Source organism: Triplophysa rosa, linkage group LG10 (assembly GCF_024868665.1).
Source record: "Triplophysa rosa linkage group LG10, Trosa_1v2, whole genome shotgun sequence".
In the NCBI taxonomy this organism is placed as follows: Eukaryota; Metazoa; Chordata; class Actinopteri; order Cypriniformes; family Nemacheilidae; genus Triplophysa; species Triplophysa rosa.
Window position 1 is genome coordinate 9,927,832 of NC_079899.1, and position 21,949 is coordinate 9,949,780.

The 21,949-nt window shown below is 39.4% G+C and overlaps 1 protein-coding gene across 2 annotated transcripts in view; it reads right to left on the minus strand.

Moving 5' to 3' along the window:
• Positions 1-9,759: 9,759 nt before the first annotated feature.
• stard9 (StAR-related lipid transfer (START) domain containing 9) overlaps positions 9,760-21,949 on the minus strand; it is a 38,649-nt gene continuing 26,459 nt past the window's right edge. For both annotated transcript variants that reach the window (XM_057344451.1, XM_057344450.1), the window contains exons 22-32: positions 15,195-21,905; positions 14,887-15,084; positions 14,629-14,812; positions 14,384-14,524; positions 14,200-14,293; positions 12,015-12,175; positions 11,873-11,937; positions 11,581-11,783; positions 11,382-11,461; positions 10,998-11,156; positions 9,760-10,921 (exon numbers count right to left, since the gene is read on the minus strand). In XM_057344451.1, the coding sequence (XP_057200434.1) occupies positions 10,820-10,921; positions 10,998-11,156; positions 11,382-11,461; positions 11,581-11,783; positions 11,873-11,937; positions 12,015-12,175; positions 14,200-14,293; positions 14,384-14,524; positions 14,629-14,812; positions 14,887-15,084; positions 15,195-21,905 (8,098 nt within the window). In that variant the 3' untranslated portion in view covers positions 9,760-10,819. The remainder of the gene's footprint in view (positions 10,922-10,997; positions 11,157-11,381; positions 11,462-11,580; positions 11,784-11,872; positions 11,938-12,014; positions 12,176-14,199; positions 14,294-14,383; positions 14,525-14,628; positions 14,813-14,886; positions 15,085-15,194; positions 21,906-21,949) is intronic.

The window sequence follows — 21,949 nt, forward strand, 5'->3', positions numbered from 1 at the left end:
AGAAACCACATCTCTCTCTCTCTCTCTCTCGCGCTTTTTAACTCTCTTTAATTGCATTACAGAAAAAGCAGCGCACAGACACAACACATCACACCAACCCTGGCTCAGCAACATGCGCTTGACTTAAAGAGACAGGCCGTCGCAAATCAGAGACATGCCCAGCTCAAAACAACAAACAGATATAATTAAAGAAACAAACCATCTCCTCGGAAACAGGATTGTCATTTGTAGAGATTGCTAAACCAAACATCACTATTACTACAGTATTAAATAATCTAGTTTATATACAGCCGCGAAAAAATTAAGAAACCATTTTCAAATTCGAAAACAGTTTTTCTGAATTTACTATTTATACAGTATGTATGTCTTTAGGTAAAATGATACATTTTGTTTCATTCTCTGAAATACTAACAATATTTCTCACAAACTTCAAATAAAAGTATTGGTTCTATTATTTTTTTTGTTGCATAAAATGAAAACTGGAGAAACAGAAAAGATGCTCTGTATTTTTCAGACCTCAAATACTGCAAAGAAAACAAATTCGTATTCACTTTTAAAGGGGTCATATGGTGCGAATACGTGTTTTTCTGTGTCTTTGGTGTGTTATAAGTTGCCCATGCATGTATTAGACACGTAAAATTGCATAAATTAAAGTGTCAGAAAAAAAGATGCATTCTATCTAAAAGCGAATGCTCAACCAGACCTGAAACGCCTCGTGTAATCACACCCCCACAAATCTTCATCAGTTTGTGGTATGATTTGACTAAGACCGCCCAAATGTATACGCAAGTAAGGTGAGCATACCCATCAGTGCAATTGCTTGGAACCTGATATGGATATGGTAAGAAGCATTACATTTCCGTCACACGCTTGCAGTGTTCGACCAATCACTGCGCACTGGTTAACTGGCCAATCATAGCACGCCTCGCTTTTCATAGCGATGAGCTTTGTAAAAATCTGCGCGTTTCAGAGAGGCGGGGCAAAGAGGAGATACAAGCATGCACGGTGTGTGGAAAAATCCGCGTTTTTGAACCTTAAATCGTGTATACACATTGCATTACATCTAAAAAAACGATAATATTTGTTTTAGCCGTGTCATATCACCCCTTTAAGTAATACAACAGTAACTCATTGTCCATCAGCGCCATCTAGCTTACAGGAGTGAAATAGCTGTTGGTGATCAGTCCCATCACTCTATATGTGAAAGCAAAATTTGTTGGTCATTCGCATTGCTTAATCGCATCGCCTGCAATCTGAAAACTCTATAATATTTGTCCATGTATTAAGAAAAGTTTAACAATTGATTTTATGTGATAACCTTGATTTTTATCACAGTAGTCTCAACAGACACTGGACTGAAATGGCCACAATACATCTAGAAATGCTGATGAAATTAAAATTTGGAATGATCTCTTAATTTTCGCCCGCGGATGTATATAACAGTATGTAGTATTAAACCTCTGTGTATAACTTGCACAGTTTGTGTGAGTTTGTTAATTGAGACTTGTTAAGACTTGTTGTGTGATTTATTGACCAACATTGAAAGAAGGACTTTCATTTCTAGTCGATTTTTTTATTTGGGCATCCTAGTAACAGAGGTGCTTTACTTGCTGCACAACCACCATAGTACAATGTATTGTAGGGGAAATTAGCGATATAGCCTGTAAAAAATAAATGAACCCGCCTTTACTTGCAAGTCACAGCAGCATTCCAAGTGGCATAAATAATGTCACACTGATAGTCACACTGTATCCCAATTGTATTATGTAAAATGTGAGCTATTTTAAGCCATAATAAACAAATACTTTAAAGTGGATGGTTAAGTCTTTGTAAAGAGCATAGGGTAAATGATGATCAATGATGATAAGAGCTTGTAACCGTCATTCCGTGGTCACACTAGACTTTTCATTCTATTAACTTCCATTTATACGCATGCAAATCTGGTAGACTGGGACCGCAAACTCCTGTGGGAAAAAATGGCACATCAAGTTTGGTGAACTCTGACCTGTGAATCTTATCACATGATGATGTGTGGCCAACAGAAGATCAAAACGCCACGGCTTGACCTCTTCAGTTGAAGCACAGGTTAATAATAATAACATCGCACAGTCTGATTTTATATAATACAGCTTTAAAATAATGAAAATAACTGTACGACGGAATACGTTATGTGTAAATTAAAAAAAACAATGTTTTCTCTAGTTGCAGTGGTTACCCATATACGCAGGGCTCGGTGTAGAAGCGTCACATTTTGAGTCTAGTGTGAATGCGGCATAAGTCGAGAGCTTTGCGATGACGTTTTGTGGAACAGTGGTTTGGGAAACACCTGAATCATTGAACCAAAACTGCCAATGATAGAACGATGCGACCATAGTTAGATAACAATGCTTCTGGGAAACGTAGCCCTGAAGACCCCATACAGTACCTTTTCAAACAGTCACAACACAGCAATGCCCTAAAAACAAACAGAATGCCTCCAAACCCATAATAACAACACCTTAGCACCATGGCAGGCAAACACTTACCTACATATTTTTCGCAACCACTTACATATCTATCTGAAAATATGATAAATACAATTAACATTGTGTACTGTTCTTCAACCATTTGTATAACTTTCATGTGTACTGTATGGATGACCCCTGGAATGCTTGGAAGAGCTGAAATTGCTATTTAAAACCGGTCTCTGAGAGTCCTCACAGGTGTGCCAGTAATGACAAGCTATTGCAGCCATCCCAGAGATCTAAGCTATGGGCACAGACGGGCAGGGCAGCTGTCCAGCTCAGTCACACAGAAGTATGTTGAATATGTGAAAATGATCCTGGCTAGTCGAGCACAGGAGAGCAATGGGAGAATAGGATAGGTTTCAGCTGCTTATATGTCATTATATGAGTGTGTGTGTGTGTGTGTGTGTGTGTGTGTGTGTGTGTACTGTATGCATGTGCACATTCGTAGGCCTCTGTATATACAGTATAAGAAAAAGCAACATATGTTCAGTTTGATGTCACATGACCCACCTGCAAGTGCTTTAATACGGGAGCGCTCGAAGAGTCTGGCCGAGCTGTTGTCATTGTCGAGTTCTTCATCAGATAGTTCAAAGCGGGTGTTGATGCGGCTGTACTGCTGAGTGATTTCAGCATTGTCGAAGTCTGTGGTGGAGGTCATAGTCGCCATAGAGATGCAGGGGAATGAGGGATGGAACACCTCAGCGAGCCACACAAATGTCAGAGATGGATGATCTGAAACATGAGAAAGTAACAAGGGGAGATTGACTGAGTATTTAACTTTATGATGGGCGTAGTAGTATAACTGGTTGAGACATGTCTCTCACACTAGTAGAAATGTTTTTGCTCATCACCGTGTATTTTTCATAATCAACACCCTATACCCCTGATACACATTGTGAATATTTTTGTATATGTAACTGGGAGGCGCGGAATCATGTTTTGTGATGTCACTTACAAGCCAGATAGATAACACTGTACATACTGTGCAGGCACGCAGATAGCACTAGGGACGGGGGGACATGACCCCCTCAGATCCCCATCCGTCCCCCTCACTTTCATTACGAAAGGCGACAAACAACGGTAAAACTGAGGATCAATCAGGATTTCCGCTATGTAAAGTTACATTAGTCTAAGTAGTGGCGGACAGGGCCGCTGCTCCTTAATTCCTGCTCCTTATTTTGCCGCCACTGCTTCAGAACCGGGTCGGCCACCGACATTTACGTTCTCTGTGCTCTCTGTGTGCTGCTGGCTGCTATCCGGCTACGACTCCTGACCCCGCCCCCGGGGTCCTACGGGGAGCTGTTAGCTGCCTCCATTGTGCCTGTAGTATCGGTGACCATAGTGATCAAATGCCATCGTCGATGACTGAGCTGCTGATTTTTCTGGACTGAAAAAAAATGAACTGCATAACTGCCACATAAAGGCAATGAAGAGACAAAAAACAATCACCTCGTTTTTCAAAAAACAAACAATGTAAGTGTCCTATGCCTGTTGACTTTTCCCAGATGTTGTTATTTATTTGTATAGCTAGTCTTTTGCACTTAGCAAACACAGCAAAATGTGGAGAGCATGACTATGGAATTTGGTGAGTGGAAAGAGGCAAATAGCGAATTAACACAAAAAGAATGGTTGGATAAATCAATCTGAAAATGTATCTGGACTTGCAAGACTAAATTAGGGTCCTGGCATAACATTATTATCTAACCCAATGTGCTCTATAAGTTGACTGAGGTAAATTGACTCATTTATGTTTAAATAAAACATATTTTGCAGAAGGAATGAAGTTTTGGTGGGTGATAAGCATAATAGACAAATAACTGTTTGATCATGCATTGCTAGTGTTGATAGGTAGGCCATTGTTGTTTATCTATGATTTCAAATAAGATTCCTCCAATGGCTTTTTAGTGCAAACCAATAGCCCAACTTACGCAAAGTAACTACTTGAGCACTAGTTAAAGCCCAAATTACGCAAAATAACTAACTGAGTTGAAATCATTTGCTGACAGCTTGGTCCCCCCAGTTAAAAAATCCCATCTGCGCGCCCCTGATACTGTGACCCCAAGAGTATAGGGACACTAAAAGGGATAGTTCACCCCAAAATATTAATTCTGTCATCATTTTTTCACCCCCATGTCGTTATGACTCTTTCTTCAGAGGAACACAAAAGAAGATATTTTGAGAAATGTCTCAGTGGCCTTGTATCCATACAATGGAAGCCAATGGGGGTCAATATTGTTTGGTTACAAATGTTATTTGAAATATCTTTTTTGTGTTCTGAAGAAGAAAGTAAGTCATACAGGTCTGGAATGACATGAGGGTGAGTAAATGATAAAAAAATCATATTTGGGTGAACGATCCCTTTAAAGGGATACCTTGACTACCATAGTAGGTACTTTGTTCTGTTGAACACAAAATAAGATATTTTGAAGAATGTAGAAACAGTAAACAGTTCTGGGGTACTTCTGACTACCCTGGACCCTGTGATGACGCATTCTATGGTCATCAGCAATGTAAGTCCTTCAAAAAATGTGAATATTTTCATTTATTTTAAAATGTATGCACGTTTATAACACTATACATTGTATTATATCACCTTTGCATCAAATTAACAAAAAAAATCTTCCTACTATGGTAGTCAATGGGGTCCAAGAACTGTTAAAGCATTTGTCCAAATATCTTTCTCTGTGTTCAATTTATACAGGTTTGGAACAACTAGAGAGTGAGTAATTCATGACAGAATTTTTGGGTGAACTATCCCTTTAAGGCCCTTTTAACACAGCCTGATCTCTCAAGAATTCAAGTATTTAACACGTGTAACAAAAATATGTTTTCAAATTATAAAATTAATGTAATGTCACCCAAAACTTTGCAGACTGACTGCATGAAAACTTTGTTTAACAGATTAACTGTTTTGTTTATCATTGATGTGCTTCTGGAACCTTAAATGTCCAAATTCACAGTTTTTCAGGAAATGAAAAAAAAAACACTACTTTTTAAATGATTAACCGTGTTGTCAAAGTTGAAAAGCAGTTTTTAATATTTTTTACTGGTTAGATATTTGCAAAACCCAGGGACAAACATAAAAGGTGACTAATAACAATGATTTATGGTAAAAAATAAAAATCACAAAATATGGAGATATGAGGTTTCAAGAGGACAGCAGCCTCTATGCCCTCTCACGTACACTTTGCCAAAGGCCACCATTTTCCGCACATGTTCTCTAACCGTCACTCTTAATGAGGGTGTGTTTTTGTGCGTGCTGCTGTGGAATGGCGGGTGAAGGTTAGCCGCTCAGATAGTTCTATCTTTGTGAGGCATGTTGCTCGTGTGTAGTCTTATCGGCCTCAACAGGGGGCTGGGCAACCCCTCTGAGAGAGAGAATGCGAAGAGCACCCTTCACTAATTTTCCTACTTCGTCACACACTACGTGATCGCATTTGTTTGCGTAATTACTTCTTCCACACAGTCAAAGAAAAGTGAACTGCTTCAACAGCCACCAACAACCCAACGCTTCGGCTCTAGTAAATATCTGGGCCATTAGGAAGCACTGCACCAAATTAATTATAGGTCCTGTAATGTTGCTATTTGTAGTGGGTCATAATAAGGGTCATTGTACATGTACAGTGGAACAGTAAAGATGTCATTTGTTAAAAAACCATTATTAAGACCATCCCCTGTGTATCTATGACATCAACATCAGGGTAAAGAGAGATAAGAGAGAGACTACGGAAAAGTAGAGAATCTAACAGGTGTCTGGGAGAAGGGGGGGTAGGATGGTCATTCTCTTTCTCTCTGTCTCTCTCTATCAGGCCAGTGCAGAGGGATGTTATCAAAGAACCATTCTCCACCCACCAGCGAGAAACCCCTTATCATCAGAAGCCCAACTTTTCTGCTCTCTCTCTTGTGTGGTGCCTCTGTCTCAGTTTAGAATGAAAAATGTGCCACCTGAACCAAAAAGAAGCACAGAAATTAGACTGCATTTTAAAATTTTTGCATTTTGGGGTAAACTATTCCTTTCAAAACGGACAATTCTGCATAGAGATCCTCAATTATTCTGCAAAATAATATTTTATGAAAGCAACCATTAAAATCAGTTAAAATTGTAAATGAAAAATAAAATTGTAGCTTCTGACTGTAGATAGACATTATATTGTATAGCTAACAAAATATATCACCATTACTGCAATCATCATGTCAGTGTGTTTACAAATTCTGTCACCAAAGCCGGTAGGGTCAGGTGGCTATCTACTGTCCAGGAAACAGGACCATCAGGGCATTTCTCACATGTGTGAGGGGAAAGGCCAGACTTGGGTGTGGTATACTTCATGACCCACTCTGTGTCCCATGCCGGAACAGCTGGCACTGTGGCAAAAGAGTGTTCTGTATTCAAATGAGTGTAAGAAAGCTGAATAGAGGGTAGAAACACCATGTTAAGATGCAATAACTGTTCCATTGAGCCTTAAGTACAGAGATTCGACAATTACATACCATACAGACCTACAGTGTTATGGAAGTTTTTGGTATTATAAGGTGAGGTCGAAACAGCTTACCTAATTTTGATCAAATGACCAGAAACAGAACACGGCTGGTTTTCTTTCACCACTACAGTAAAACTGCTTTGCTTTGTTTATTTAATGGAGACACAAAGGGTGCAGAGGAACAAGAGGCCATTTTTATCAGGAATAAAGTTGTTCACAGATTAGAATGATCATGCAAAAGAATTCAAGGTAACGTTATGATACTTATCAAATTTATAAGATTCAACTTCCGTTCTACAAACGTCAAAGGTTCTGTAAATAAAAAACAGACAGGCCTATCCTGTATGACAATAGCCAGGTTTTTTTAACGTTACATTTTCTCTGAGGGCTTTTTTACTCTGCAATTCTCACAGGTTATTCATTTGAATTCAACAGGTTGCTGAACCTCACGTAACACTGTAAAATGTTAAGAAAAACAATAACGCAAACGGTTTTTTTGAATATGACTTTGCAAGCCACAACAACAACAAAAACCACGCCAAATACTAATTTAAAACAAAGAAACCGCGAAACAGCCAATTTAGCCTACCGAATGCCGTTGTACATACTAACCTGAAGCCAAACCTTGTAGAATAATAGTTTCACAAACAGCAACCTACTTACCTATACTACTGAAGCACAACCCTGAAAATGATACACTTCAACGTCGATGTCTTTATAGTAAAAGTCCGTTATTTGAAGGGCAATAATGATCCCATGAGAGGCGCTGAGGTCTAGGTCAGGGTGGGGGAGAAGTGCTGAAGGGCCAGGGAGGGGAGCGGAGGGTCGCCGCTCATTCTCATCAGCCGCCGTTTGACCCACCCAAAGTGTTAAAAATAAAGTGTCGAAGCGAAGCGCTGCCTGAGCGCGGGGGACGCGCATTCTTGACAAGAGTCACTGACTTTAAATGGCGCCCCCCCCCACCCTTCTACAGCCCGCCTCTACTGCAAGGTCACAGGTTCTGCAGAAATATAAAACTGCTGGACAAATATTACACACTGCTACTAATCGATTATTTATTAACTGGGCCACTTGAAACAACCTATTATTTGCAGTACTTCGTTTAAATTAACGAGGCAGTTGTTTTAATCAATTCTGTTCTACGCGTAGACAAAAAAATATTTTGTTACTGTATTTATTCATTATTTGTTTTTACTTTCTATGTTAATCATAAATTAGTTCAAGTGTGCGGAGTAAACATGCAGCCTACTTGTCTGCCTAAAAAAAGTCTGGTATAGACCACAAATAGTAATTGTTTTAATGCTTTTGCATGTGTTGCTTAGAAATCGTTGACAGAAAATCTCACACTAATGTTTATATGTTTATAAATGCGGCTAATCATAATGTATAAATCGACAGTAATACAATACTGTAGCTACAACTTTATCATCAGTGAATCTATCAGATATACTGTACAAGCATAACTGTATAGGCGTTCTGTAAACAGTGAAGCGCCCTCACATGGATAAAATGACGGGGTTTTTTGACATCTAAAGATCTCAGGTGAAGATGTGCACTCAGACTTGGCGAATATCATACAAAATATATAAATCGTACATATAAATATCATACACTGCCCGTCCAAAAAAATCACCACCTGGATTTAACTCAGCAAATAGGTGAGAGCCTCCCATTGGATTGGAGGTCTAGGTTCAGCAACCTTATGTGCCCAAAGAATGAGGTCAGCTGACTACCTGAATATACTGAATGACCAGGTTATTCCATCAATGGGTTCTTTCTTCCCTGATGGCACGGGCATATTCAGTGACAATGCCAGGATTCATCAGGCTCAAATTGTGAAACAGTGGTTCAGGGAGCATGAGACATCATTTTCACACATGGACTGGCCACCACAGAGTCCGGCCTTAACCCCATTGAGAATCTTTGGGATGTGCTGGAGAAGACTTTGCGCAGCGGTCCGACTCTCACATCATCAATACAAGGTCTTGGCGAAAAATGTATGCAACTCTGGATAGGAAAAAAATTGACATTCTGGACATTGCAGAAGCTTATGGAAACGATGCCACAGCGAATGCGTGCCGTAATCAAAGCTAAAGGCAGACGAAATATTAAAATGTGTGACTTTTTTTGGACGGGCAGTGTATAAATATAATGTGCAAGCTACATATTAAAATACAAATCTTTTCAATAAAATTCATACTTGACACCCTGTTCTAGAATGGTTTTCATGACAATAGTTTGTTTTTTGATCAGTCTTGGATGTAGCATTGGTTTAATCAAAGTTATATACATAAATAGGTATTAAATGATACTTAAATAACTAGCTAGAATCAAATAAAATAAAATGGTTATAGTCTTCCAGATTTCCTATCTATTCTAATGTGTTACACTGTTTTATTGTAATGTCAATCACACACAGTGCAGACAGGTGTTCAAATAAAATCACAAAATAAATGTTAGACCTGTAATTACAGCAAACTGATCCTAAATGGTTACGATGGTTAGATGTACACTATTACATTTAATTGCAATTATGTTTAATGATACATTTAAAACATAAAAAAGCATGACCGCTTCCCTTAATCTATTGATTTGGTCAATTTGTTTGGAATATGTGGCTCTGGTACCCTTGCGTCTGACTGGTATGTCTTCTATGTAACAAAGACATTTCTGCACTAAATACAATTACACTTACACACATTATAATAATGAGTGAAAAATTACAATTACACACATTATAATAATGAGTGAAAAACATTTATGAAAACCTCAAATGTTTTATTAAAAATATGTTCTGATACATAAATAAAAAGTAATGAAGAAACAGTAACAGTCAACATAAAATATCAAATGATAAATTATTTTACATTTAGATACATTTACAGTATATCAAAAACAAATCTGATTATAGATAAAAATACAGTTCCTTCATTCTATATACTACAGTTCCTTCATTCTGTCTTTTTAGTGGCAATAAAATCCTTCATATTTTGTCTGTTACAATTACAGTGCTTGAGCAAAGGCTCTCTTTTTACCAAGTCATAATGTAACGACATCAATGCATATCGACAACATTTTGTTTGCATTTTCATTAAATATAAGACATTCTTTTGCATACACATATTTCAAAAATACTGAACGTATGAATGACAACGATAGTATTGCAAGTCAAATGGTCCCAGCTTACCTAATATAGAATTTTAACGTCTATGTAGTGATTACACAAAAATTGCACAAAAACCTGAACAATGGCTGAACAATTAGCTAGTGATGCTACAATGTCACAAACAGAAAAACGAATTAGACATGTGCTGTGCCTGTGTATAAAAGCACTGTACTGCATATTATAGATTTAGACACAGTCAAAAGATTCTACAGCTAGTGTCAATTTCAAGTTTTCTGAAAGTAGCTTAAGGCAATGCTAAGCATTAAAGAAATACTGTAATATAATAGACTGTCTTTATGTAAATATCCCTTCTTTTAATAAGCAGAGCTTTGCATAGTGTATAAAAAGTGATCTAATAATTATATGTACTTAAATTGAGAAATAGCTTTGGGACTTGTTGTAAAAAGGTTACAAGGGATAAATCTAAATAATAATATTTTGGCACGGCAGGGTGAAACCCCACCTAATAACAAAACTTCAAAACAATGTTTTTTTTACGAAAGTGGCAAATAAATTCTAACACAATAAACAGCTAATAATATTATCAGTGCTATGTAAAAAAATAATCAAGTCATGGACAAGAAAATGAAGTGCAAATTTTAGCAAAACGTTCATGGTTTTAGGTGTAAGTGCTTGTGTAACCTGATTTCATAATGACATGTTCCATGTCACAAAGAGAAGAAAGAATCAAGGTCCGCTATGACAGTTGCTTGTTTCCTAGACACTGTATTCAGCAGTCTGGGAGCTAAGGACGGGGTTCCCAAATCAACCTACACATGAAGATAGATGATGAAGAAAATCAAGAATTCATTTCAATTCATAGACTTGAACAAGGTACAAGCTTACCTGAAGCAAGTAGATGACAGTAACAATTTCTTGACCATTACGCTGACTGGGTTGAAAGATCCATGCGCTGGGGAGCATCTCTCCACGTACAGTATCCACGCTGGGACGTGGTAGTGTCTCCTCAAATACAGACTGCATTGCCAACACCCACATATCATCCTAAGGAAAAGAAGATTGAACAAAATGAGTGTGTGACATCATATGAGCTGCTAATGGTTTATTGGGTAAAAGGCTGCATGATTGAAATGACACATTTTGCATGTTAACAGATAAATGCAAACTCCTTTGCATTGCAAGCAAAATATGTTTCACATGCAAATCTATAAAATGCATAAAGGTGTTTTTGGATGAAGTCAGTCACAAAGGGAAGAGTACACAGAATACCTGTTTAGATTCTGTACTAAGGCAGCAGAAGTCCCGGGGCTGTTTAAGCTGGCAATTGGATGTGTCCATCAGCAGGTAGACTACATAAAGAGAAAGAAATGGATACACAGATATACATGCAATTTGATTAATGCAAGTTAACAATAGTTTTTTTACAGCTAGTGATGAGGAGGTTATAAACATTACCTCAGTGTCTTACCTAGTTGGTTGTGTTCATCCAGTGGTCGCGTCCAAGCAGATCTAACAGACTCATGGTACAAGTGAGTCTTTGACTGATCTCGAACCGTATACCACAGACTGTCCAGAGGTCTCTCCAGTTCCGCTGCTCCGAGAAACCCATGTGCTGTGGTCCTAGCATTAGGCTTATAAAAGACCTGAACACCTCTTTCCACACCCTGGTGCCTGATCAGAAATGATACATGAGGCCTTAAGTCGGTAAGAGGTTTTTACAACCATTAGCATACCCACTATATAAATGCATATCACTTTACCTCCAACCAGCAGTTGCCTTTCCTGCCAACAGATTCTTCACGTCACCAGCAGATGCCAAATATATCTGAAATAGATCAGACAAACAAGTCTTTAAGCATGTACACGCTTGCACATGTTGAACTGTAAGCTGCAATAGTGTACCTCTGAAATAGCACTGGCAAGAGTGCAGTCGGCAATATCTTGATATGAAGATGATAAAGACGAAGGAGAATCAAAGGAGAGTGTGCGCTGTCGAGCACAGGGAGGAGATGATGGAATAGAGGAGGACTCGTATCCATTGGCAAATGACTCCTGGCTGACATCTAGAATTTTTTTTAAAGAAATGGATTCAGAACACAATCTTTGGGTTTTCAGTTTTAAAGGAGACCTATTATGCAAAATTCACTTTTACGTGGTGTTGAACATGTGTGTTGGCCTATAACTTAGACCTTAAAACAACATGGACAACACGTTCCTATTCACTTCCAATGTAGAAAAATGAGGCAAATTGTCAGAAATATGGCGATGACATCGTATGGAGCCAGAGTGTGCGCAGTGGTCAGTGTGAGGTGACAATGACTTAATCATAAACGAAGAAATCATGTTATTTTATAAATAACTAAAATCAAACTCTTGAAGAAAAACAAACACTTGAACAAACATCAGCGTGATAAGAACTCAACTAAAATGACAGAAACCATTGTTGCGAAAAATATATTTGAACTGCAATTGGATTTTTAGTTTGGCGTGATTCCCATTGGTTTACATGAATAGGGTGGGCTTTATGACCTATACTGCAGCTAGCCACCAGGGGGAAATTCAATTACTTTGGCTTCACTTCTCAGGAGTGTGCGAGCACACCTGCCCAATAATGATAAAAATCCACCTATTCTCTTTTAAATAAAACCTCAAGAGTCTTATAGGACAATTAGCTTTTTTGAGCAATGTGACATCACATATATATACGCATACGTGACTTTCACTTGTAGAAAGAGTGAAAAGACTACACCAAAACAGCATATTTTCTCATATTTAAAAATTGACAGAGCACGGTATTACACTGAACAAAATTATAAACGCAACACTTTTGTTTTTGCCCCCATTTTTCATGAGCTGAACTCAAAGATCTAAGACTTTTTCTATGTACACAAAAGGCCTATTTATTGTTCACAAATCTGTCTAAATATGTGTTAGTGAGCACTTCTCCTTTACTGAGATAATCCATCCACCTCACAGGTGTGGCATATCAGATGCTGATTAGACAGCATGATTATTGCACAGGTGTGCCTTAGGTTGGCCACAATAAAAGGCCACTCTAAAATGTGCAGTTTTATCACACAGCACAATGCCACAGATGTCGCAAGTTTTGAGGGAGCGTGCATTTGGCATGCTGACTGCAGGGATGTCCACCAGAGCTGTTGCCCGTGAATTGAATGTTCATTTCTCTACCATAAGCCGTCTCCAAAGGCGTTTCAGAGAATTTCGAAGTACATCCAACCGGCTTCACAACCGCAGACCATGTGTAACCACACTAGCCCAGGACCTCAACATCCAGCACCTTCACCTCCAAGATCGTCTGAGACCAGCCACCCGGACAGCTGCTGCAACAATCAGTTTGCATAACCAAAGAATTTCTACACAAACTGTCAGAAACCGTCTCAGGGAAGCTCAGATGAGCTTGCACGTCCTCATCGGGGTCTTGACCTGACTGCAGTTCGTCGTAGTAACCAACTTGAGTGGGCAAATGCTCACATTCGATGGCGTCTGGCACTTTGGAGGTGTTCTCTTCACGGATGAATCCCGGTTTTCACTGTACAGAGCAGATGGCAGACAGCGTGTATGGCATCGTGTGGGTGAGCCATTACCCTAACCCAGCCAGTGAAGAGGAGTGGACCAACATTCCACAGGCCACAATCAACAACCTGATCAACTCTATGCGAAGGAGATGTGTTGCACTGCTTGAGGCAAATGGTGGTCACACCAGATACTGACTGGTTTTCGGACCCCCCGGACCTCACACCTGTGAGGTGGATGGATTATCTCGACAAAGGAGAAGTGCTCACTAACACAGATTTAGACAGATTTGTGAACAATATTTGAGAGAAATAGGCCTTTTGTGTACATAGAAAAAGTCTTAGATCTTTGAATTCAGCTCATGAAAAATGGGGCCAAAAACAAAAGTGTTGCGTTTATAATTTTGTTCAGTGTGTTTACAATGAAAAAATGTTATATATCTGTGGTGTATTTTGAACTGAAACTTCACAGATACATTCTGTGTACCCCTAAAACGTATAATACATTTGTAAAAAATGGCGCAATAGGTCCCCTTTAAAGTGTTATTGCTCACCCTGAACTGACAGCCATCTACGCTGGGCTTTTGAAGTCTGTAACGGAATCACCGGTGGTCGAGTCCTCACTTTGAATTCTGAGACTCCATTTATCTGATGGATGAGGAGATAAAAGGAGGTAAAAAGAATAAAACATTAAAAATATAATAGCATAGATGCACGCTTTTTGGTTTTGTGCCTCACCTGTATTGTTGGTGATGTATTGTCTTTTAGTGTAGCAGCATTACTGCTGTTGTAGCCTGAAGTGGGTCCAGAGGAAAGACTTAAGTTTGACCCAGTGCATAATGTACTGTTACTAGTGCGTGTGCGAAACCTCAGGTCATCCTACAGTGAGACAAGAAACAAAAGACAGAACAAATTAAACTTAATCTTAAAGAAATCAAAACAGTAACGCTTTAAATACGCCCAAAAAGACACGTGACACTAACCTTAACCGCCTGTAAGAGTGCTTGCTGCTGTAGTCGTCTCTTTTCTTGTTCCGTCCTCTCGCGGAGTCTGTGACGTGCACATGCGATCTCTGCTCTCGCTTCCTCACGGGCTCGGCTGTAGTCACGTAGTAGAATCTCAATATCAGATGGACACTGACCTTCCCGCCTTGGTGGATCGGGAACTCTGAAGGAGAACATTTGGTTAAGTATATACCTAGAGAATTTCAAGTCGAACTACTTGGTAAGTTTCTAAATCACCTGCTGGTTTCCACTATTTCTTGGCGGAGCTGCTGCAGATATTCCCTTCTTCTGCTTGGCATGTCTGAAATTCTCGGAGACTGTTCCCGCTCATGACTGACTGGGATCCGGTTTCCTGGACTGAGGCTTCGAGGTCGCCGGCACATTTGGATACGAACTTCTCTTTCTTTTCTTAGACTTTCAATGCTCCTCCTGTGCCTAATGATAGATTAGAATTTAATTCATATAAAGCTTTAAAAACTAAACAGCTTTTCTACTAGCTCAATTGATGGTGCCAAACTGAATTATGTGTAATCAAATATACAGACCTGTCAAAAAGCTCTTGTTTGCTACAGGCTGTAGGTACTTCTTTAGAACCAGACTTGACGATTTTAAGCAGAGTGTCTGTTTCTCCTTGGCCATAGTGCAGTTTGGCCTCTGTGAGTTCAACAGTCAGCTGATGAGGACTCGGATCCAGATGCACAGATGCTAAAACCTGCTCACGCTCTTTCCTTAGCTTCTCAATTTCACTAGTCCTCCTGTCAGTCTCCTCCAAAGGCTCTGGTCTTTGTGACTCCATCATCTGCACGAAGTTGGCTCTGCGTGTTGTGAAGTATTGTCCAGATGCTCTGTTTGTTTTATTGAGCGGTGATGATGGCTGCTGGTTGATGCCGGACCAGTTAGTAAATTTGTTGTGTATAGGCAGATCATCAGGGATCCGTTGATGTTCTTTAAGTAGGCTGGTCTCTGTCAGAGGATCGATGCTAACCAGGATATCTGTGTTGCACTCACTTGGCACTAGAGACATCACATCATCTTCCTGGTGTTGCGGTGATCTGTGATCTTGTTCTAGTATACCGCTGCTGTAAGTTAATCGTTTGTTATAAGACGACGCATTAAATCTGGCTGGGATTTCTTGTTTATACTTAACCAAGGACGCTACAGTTTGCATACCAGTGCTACTTGTTGGGGAGAGGTATTTTCTTTGAAGCTGAGATGTAGAACCAGACATGGTATTTATTGAGTTTTCTTTAAATCCATCCAAATTTGGACAACCGACGTCTCTTAGGTTTTCAAGGGTCACTAATGACAGCGGTGTATTCTCAGGTATTTGTTTTGTATTTTTGGTACGAAGGATACAATGATTCTCTTGATGTAATACTGTATTCTTTTGGTTGTGAAGCATTTCGTGTTCTTTAAATTGCATTTTGTATCCATCAGAGCATCGATTTTCCATATCATTTTGTATCTCAGTTGTGTCATTGTTGGTTAAAAGCTGGGTATTTTTTGGACTTCGTTGGCCATATCTTGCAGCCTTGACAGTAAGGATAGGTGAGGATGCACGATCCATGAGCATAGGCTTTTTATTACAGCAATTCCTTAAATCTATGTTTCTTTGACAAGTCTGATTATTCTCTTCCTTCATGGATGGGGATTGTTTGCCTCCAAGGTAAATGGATGAAGATTTCTTGTACAAATTACTTGCTACGTCAACTTTCGGTGCTTCCAAGCTGGGGGAATTCTGATCTGGAACCACAGTCTCCAATGAATAAACCTTTGAGGGAGTAACTAGAACATTCTGACTGTCCGCTGCCTTTGAGCTCCCTTTGGGACGTAAGTCAGGGAGGCTTTTTATTCTTTCAAAGTCTGGTTCTTTCTTGGTGACACCATCCAGCTGAGACACATTACAAATTTCTGAGCCAATCACTTTAACAATTACATTAACCTCATGAGCATTCTTTGACACCGAAGTCATCTCCGTCTGGATCCCAATGTCCATTGAAGTCTGTGTGCAACCATCTCTCTTGCACTTACTGCCAGAATTCAGAGTTGAAACATTGAAACTACTTTTAGGATGCTCAAATTTTGGTGATCTGTCCCCTGTTCGCATACACTGTATGTTCTCCAGAAGATCAGAGGTGTTGTATATCAAATCAGAGATATGTTCAGACATGTTCTGAAGACTTGACCATGTGGTTGGGGCTCCATTCCCTGGTTTAGACACTGGTGACTGAGTGCTGCTTCGTCTGTGACGATTCTTTTTCGTAAGGTCAACCCCAACAGTTTGAGTACCATGATCACACTTGCTTGGACAGGAATGCCTGTTGTTCTGAGATTCATACTCGGAAGAATAGACCAGAACTATTTCGTCAACTTGACCTGAACTATGGCGTAATTCCTCTGAGATGCCATTGTAAGAAGTGGTTATGGTCTGCTTATTTGAAGCAAGAGTGGAATGGGAAGGTGTCTTGAGCAAAGGCTCCGAAGAAATTTGATCTCTACACCCGTCATCACTACTTAATGTGCTAGAGAGTCCTTTATGATTCGCATAAGTGCTTAAATGGGAACTAAATGGAGAGTTATGAATATTCAAGCCATTGTCTACACTACAACATCTTATTATATTCTTGTTAGAAGTACTGAGGGGAGAGTGTTTGCAGGATATATTGGCATCACTTCCAAAGGCCTGGTTTTTGTGGGCTGCTCTGTTCAAATCTGTCCTCGTATGAATAAATGGGTTGATATCACTTGAGAAAAAATGCATTGCAGAATCTCTAGCATGTGAAACTGCATTCTCAAGTTGCTGCGTTTGGTCTTTCAAAACACTTTTGGAAGTATCTTTGGATAAAGCTTTTCTCCATACATGAATGTCTCGATCATCCTTTGAGTCATTTATCTTTTGCGTTTGTTCAGTGGAGCCATGCACACCCTGACTTGCAATAGACTCAACAGTGCTAAGCTTCTGGGTGTGGTTTCCTCTTTGTGTTTCTAATGATCTTGGACAAACTGCTGAAGGTGAAGAAACACTTTTCTCATCAAGTGGAGGATTTCTGAGTCTACAGTGAGCAAAAGGATTTTGTCTGCTAGGGGCCTGCGAACTTGGTTTGGTAAGATGGCCCTTAATTGTCACATGCACTTTTGATGGGTTACTTTCATCTAAGGATAAATCAGTTGTAGAATCAGTGGATGAACTTGGAGGTGCCTTAAAGTGGGCTTTTCTGTATCGCTTTGGCTTCTCTCTCTGCTTATCATCATTACCATTGCCATCAACATGTTTCGTAGCATCCAGTGTTGTGGAATGTTCTTTGTTTTTAGATTTCAAACCGTTATTATATTGTTCCTTTCGGTTTTGACTGTAAGAAGCTTGTTTTGTGTTGTGATCTACTTGAGGAGATGTTGAAGGCTTGACCCTAGTTTTATCAGACTCAGCTGATTTTTGGTGATTTTGAGGTGCAGATGACTCATTTTCAATGTTTTGGTTAATACAACTCTGTAGTCCCTTGATGCAGCCATTGTTATGTTGAGATTTACTCATCGTTTCTAAATGATTACTTGTGCAGAATGAGTGATTTTCCAAAAAACCCTGTGGAATGTTTCCAGTATCACAGGTTTCAAGCACATTGTCCATCTGTGGCCTCTGTGACTGTGAGGAACTGTGGATCTGTGGCTCCTGACTGAAATCTGAAACAATGGCATCTTCTCTCAAATCATCAGAGGTATAACTGTGATATATCTGCTCCACAGATCCTTCTTGGCTCTTATCACCACTACTACCAATAGAAATGTTTGAGTTTCCTAAGAGATGATTAGCATTCGCTTTATCTTGGCTCACAGAACTCTGATACTTTCCAAGGCTTACTGGACCAAATTCATAAAACGCAAGCTTGCTTAAAGGCTGAGCTTCAAGAGCACAGTATTTATCATCAGCAGCTGAGTGGGACTGATCCATAATTGAAGAGTTGGATAAATGTATATTTTCCTTTTTAATTTGGTCCTCTGACTTATCATTAGGTAACATTGCAGCACTGCTCTCCATAACTTGATTTATATCACAGTCTGTCCCGTCAGAATGTTCAACCGAGTCAGTACGGTTCACCATCGCTTCAGCAGGTAGTGACACCTGAGGAATATTGCTTTTACTAGACGGCATTAAGATTTCTAGACAAGTTTCATTAAAAAGCTTTAAATGTCTAAGCAGTTTAGAGTCAAAATTATGTTCTTGGATTTCTCTTGGGGTCAACACACTTTTTGTTGTGTTGTTGACTATCTGAGCATTCTGCTGGTCAACCTTACTGATTTCATCCAATCTGTGTGTTTGTTTAAGTGTTGGAGTAACTTGTGTACACATACAGGGAATGAAGTGATTTAATACTGTCACTTTGCCATTCTCAATAACAACAGTTTTTGAAGCATTCGTGTTTTGTCCATCTGTGCTCGGTGCTTTAATGGCACAATATTCCACTGAAGACATGTTATCGCTGATATACGAATAATCTGGACCTTCTTGTTCAGCTCTTTCTGTGCTCTTTCTTTCCACATTGTTCAATATTGTTGAATTCTGCATAGTCATAGGATGTCTTGATTTTATTAGTACACCACAGTTTTCAGAATTGTCTGTAGTGCTGTCTGTAGGCACCTCTGGTTTTGCCTGCAAGCTGTTGCTTTTAAAAAGATGAGCTTGACTGTATTCAAATCCACATGAGTTTTTCTTGGACGTAAAATCATCCAGTTGAGCTGAAGGAATGTTTTCTTTGGTTGTGTCTGACTCGTGATCTTCTTCACAGTCTTCTCTCAGAGACACTGAAAAATGTTCTTTCACCACCTCTGATATTTTATCATTAACAGCGGAGTCACTCATTTGAAAATATTTATTATTAAACATCCTTCTTTCCATAATCTGAATGGCATCGTTTTTGTCCTCCATGTTGTTCTCATTGAAGTTTTTAATATCAGAATTTGACACTGTCAATCCACTATCACATGTATTGTTACCATGTCTAGAAATAGTGCTATGATGTCTATTTATTACAGTCTTGAGAGCATCACTCTTGGGTGCAGTTTCTATTTTCTTTTTCAGCTCTTGATCAGAGTTTACTGTCTTGTCGACTGTGTGCAAGTTTTCCACAGGAGACAGCTTTAAAAATTCGCCATTGATGGCTGAACAAGCATAACTGTTGACAACTAAACAAGCAGATTGTTCATGGTCCATATTTATTAGTGCTGGCTTAGTATCTAAAACATCTACATCACATTTCTTAGGCAGCTTCATATTTCCTATATAGAAATCTGAAGAGTCTTCATTCATTTGACATGTTGCAATAACTATATCATTTCCCAACTGCATCCCTAGTTGTTCATTATCTCCATTAAAGCCAGTCATTTTTTCATCATGCTTATTCGATTGTTTGATTGTTAATGCAGAATCTTTGGTAACGTCTTTGTTAGCCATTTCAGTGCATTGTTTAGGGTAAAAACAATTACTTTCTTTCTGACTTTTCTCAAAGGTTATCCTATTGTCACAGCCTAATTTAACATTCACTTCACTGTTACTGGGATGATCCATCTTGATTTGAGATCCATTTACTGATCCCTGCCAAGCTTTAGAGTTCTTGACTTCTGGGTATTCTGGACAAGATGTTGGGTGACGTTTTTGATATTTTCTACTAGAGTTAGCTTGGAAGCATTGTAAAGTATTCGTATCTGTTGAGATGTCACCATCTTTGGAAGATTGAATCATCATTTTTTTAGTCACTGTGTGTTCCAGTAGTTTTGAGTCATTGGTTGGTTCACTTGTGTATGTTACACCATCAGGATCTGTGTGAGTTGTGCATGGCTTTGCATTGGTTATTGGGTCCTTAAAATTCTTCAACATCTCAACATCTTCCCGCTTTGCTACAAAACTAGGATCGCTCTCGTGGCTTTCAAAGATTAAGGTATTCTCAAAGGATGTGTTTTGTTCTTCAAGCGTTGCAATGTCACCCTGAGTAGAGTCGGAGCGAGGTGAGCTCTGGCCTTCTGAGACATTTATGTTGTCTGAGAGCTCTAAAGTAGTGAGACTGGTATTCTCTCTAGGTATGTGCACATCATGTTTGACCAAGTGTCCTGAACTCATTCTAGGACTGTCTACTGCATCAGTGGACGACCAGGCATCTGTAAGAGCAAGAACTGAATCTGGTTCTCTTATACTTGCACCACTGCCCGGTCTACATTCAGACGCTACTCTTGAAACTCTAGCCTCAATTTCCATTTTCAACTTTGAATTGCCATAAAAGCTCCAGAAAACCTCTGCAGGTACTTCTTCAGATAGTTCTTTATTCCTGGTTGACTGAGAGCTGCACAAGGTTGGTAATTCACCAAAGTGGCTGGAAACTTTCTTAAGCCTCTGCACTGGTCTGGCAGTAACATGCTTCCCGCTGCTCTCCATAACAAGAGAATCCTGAGACATCTCACTGTCTTCACTCTCATCTTCACTGAAATCACATTCCTCCTGCTGAAGCTGCTCGGCCAGAGCTGTAGCATAAGCCGATGACAGTGAGTCCACTGAGAAAATACTATCACAATCTGAAGATCCATTGGGATCCTCCACAAAACTCTCTTTTCGCACTCCGACCCATTTCTTGCTGGTATGTGTCAGAGCTTCTGTACTATGCCAGTACCTCTGTTCCACATATTTTAGTGAGCCAAGCTGCTCCAGGCTTTCATAAGACATTGTTGATTTGATAGAGCATTTTCCCTCCTTGTTCTCTTCAAACTCTTTCACAGTTTTGTTTGATTGGCTGATTGTTTTGTTCTTGGATTTCACGTTTCCACGTGACCCTGATGGTGGCTTGCGGAAGACCTTTGCCAGTGCAGTCTTCATCCCAGGGCTGACTGAGCGTGAAAAAACTTTGCGAATGGTCTCTAAACCTTTATTCTTATCTGGGGATAAACTCTTTGTTCCCTTGGCCGAAACATTCTGTGTAGCTAAATGTTTTATTATTGGTAATACTTTTTTAATGGCTTTGGTGTTTGTATCGAGACAGAGCTTGTCACTGGCATTTGTCTTGGTTTCAGTCGTTTTAGCATCTTTTGGAGAACTTTTGAGGGTCTCTGAGGAACTTTGCCAATTTGAGGATCCTTGGTATCTTGAGGGCATCGTGTTTGAGCGCCTTCTAATCTTTTGGTCTTTGAGAAATTCATCAGAGACCCGTTTAGTGTTGCGAGCAAAGCCATTGAAAAATGCTGTAAGCTCAGATGATCTATTCCTTTTAAGAAAATGGCTATATAGGGAAAAAAAGAAAAATGCTTTATATCTTAAACAGCA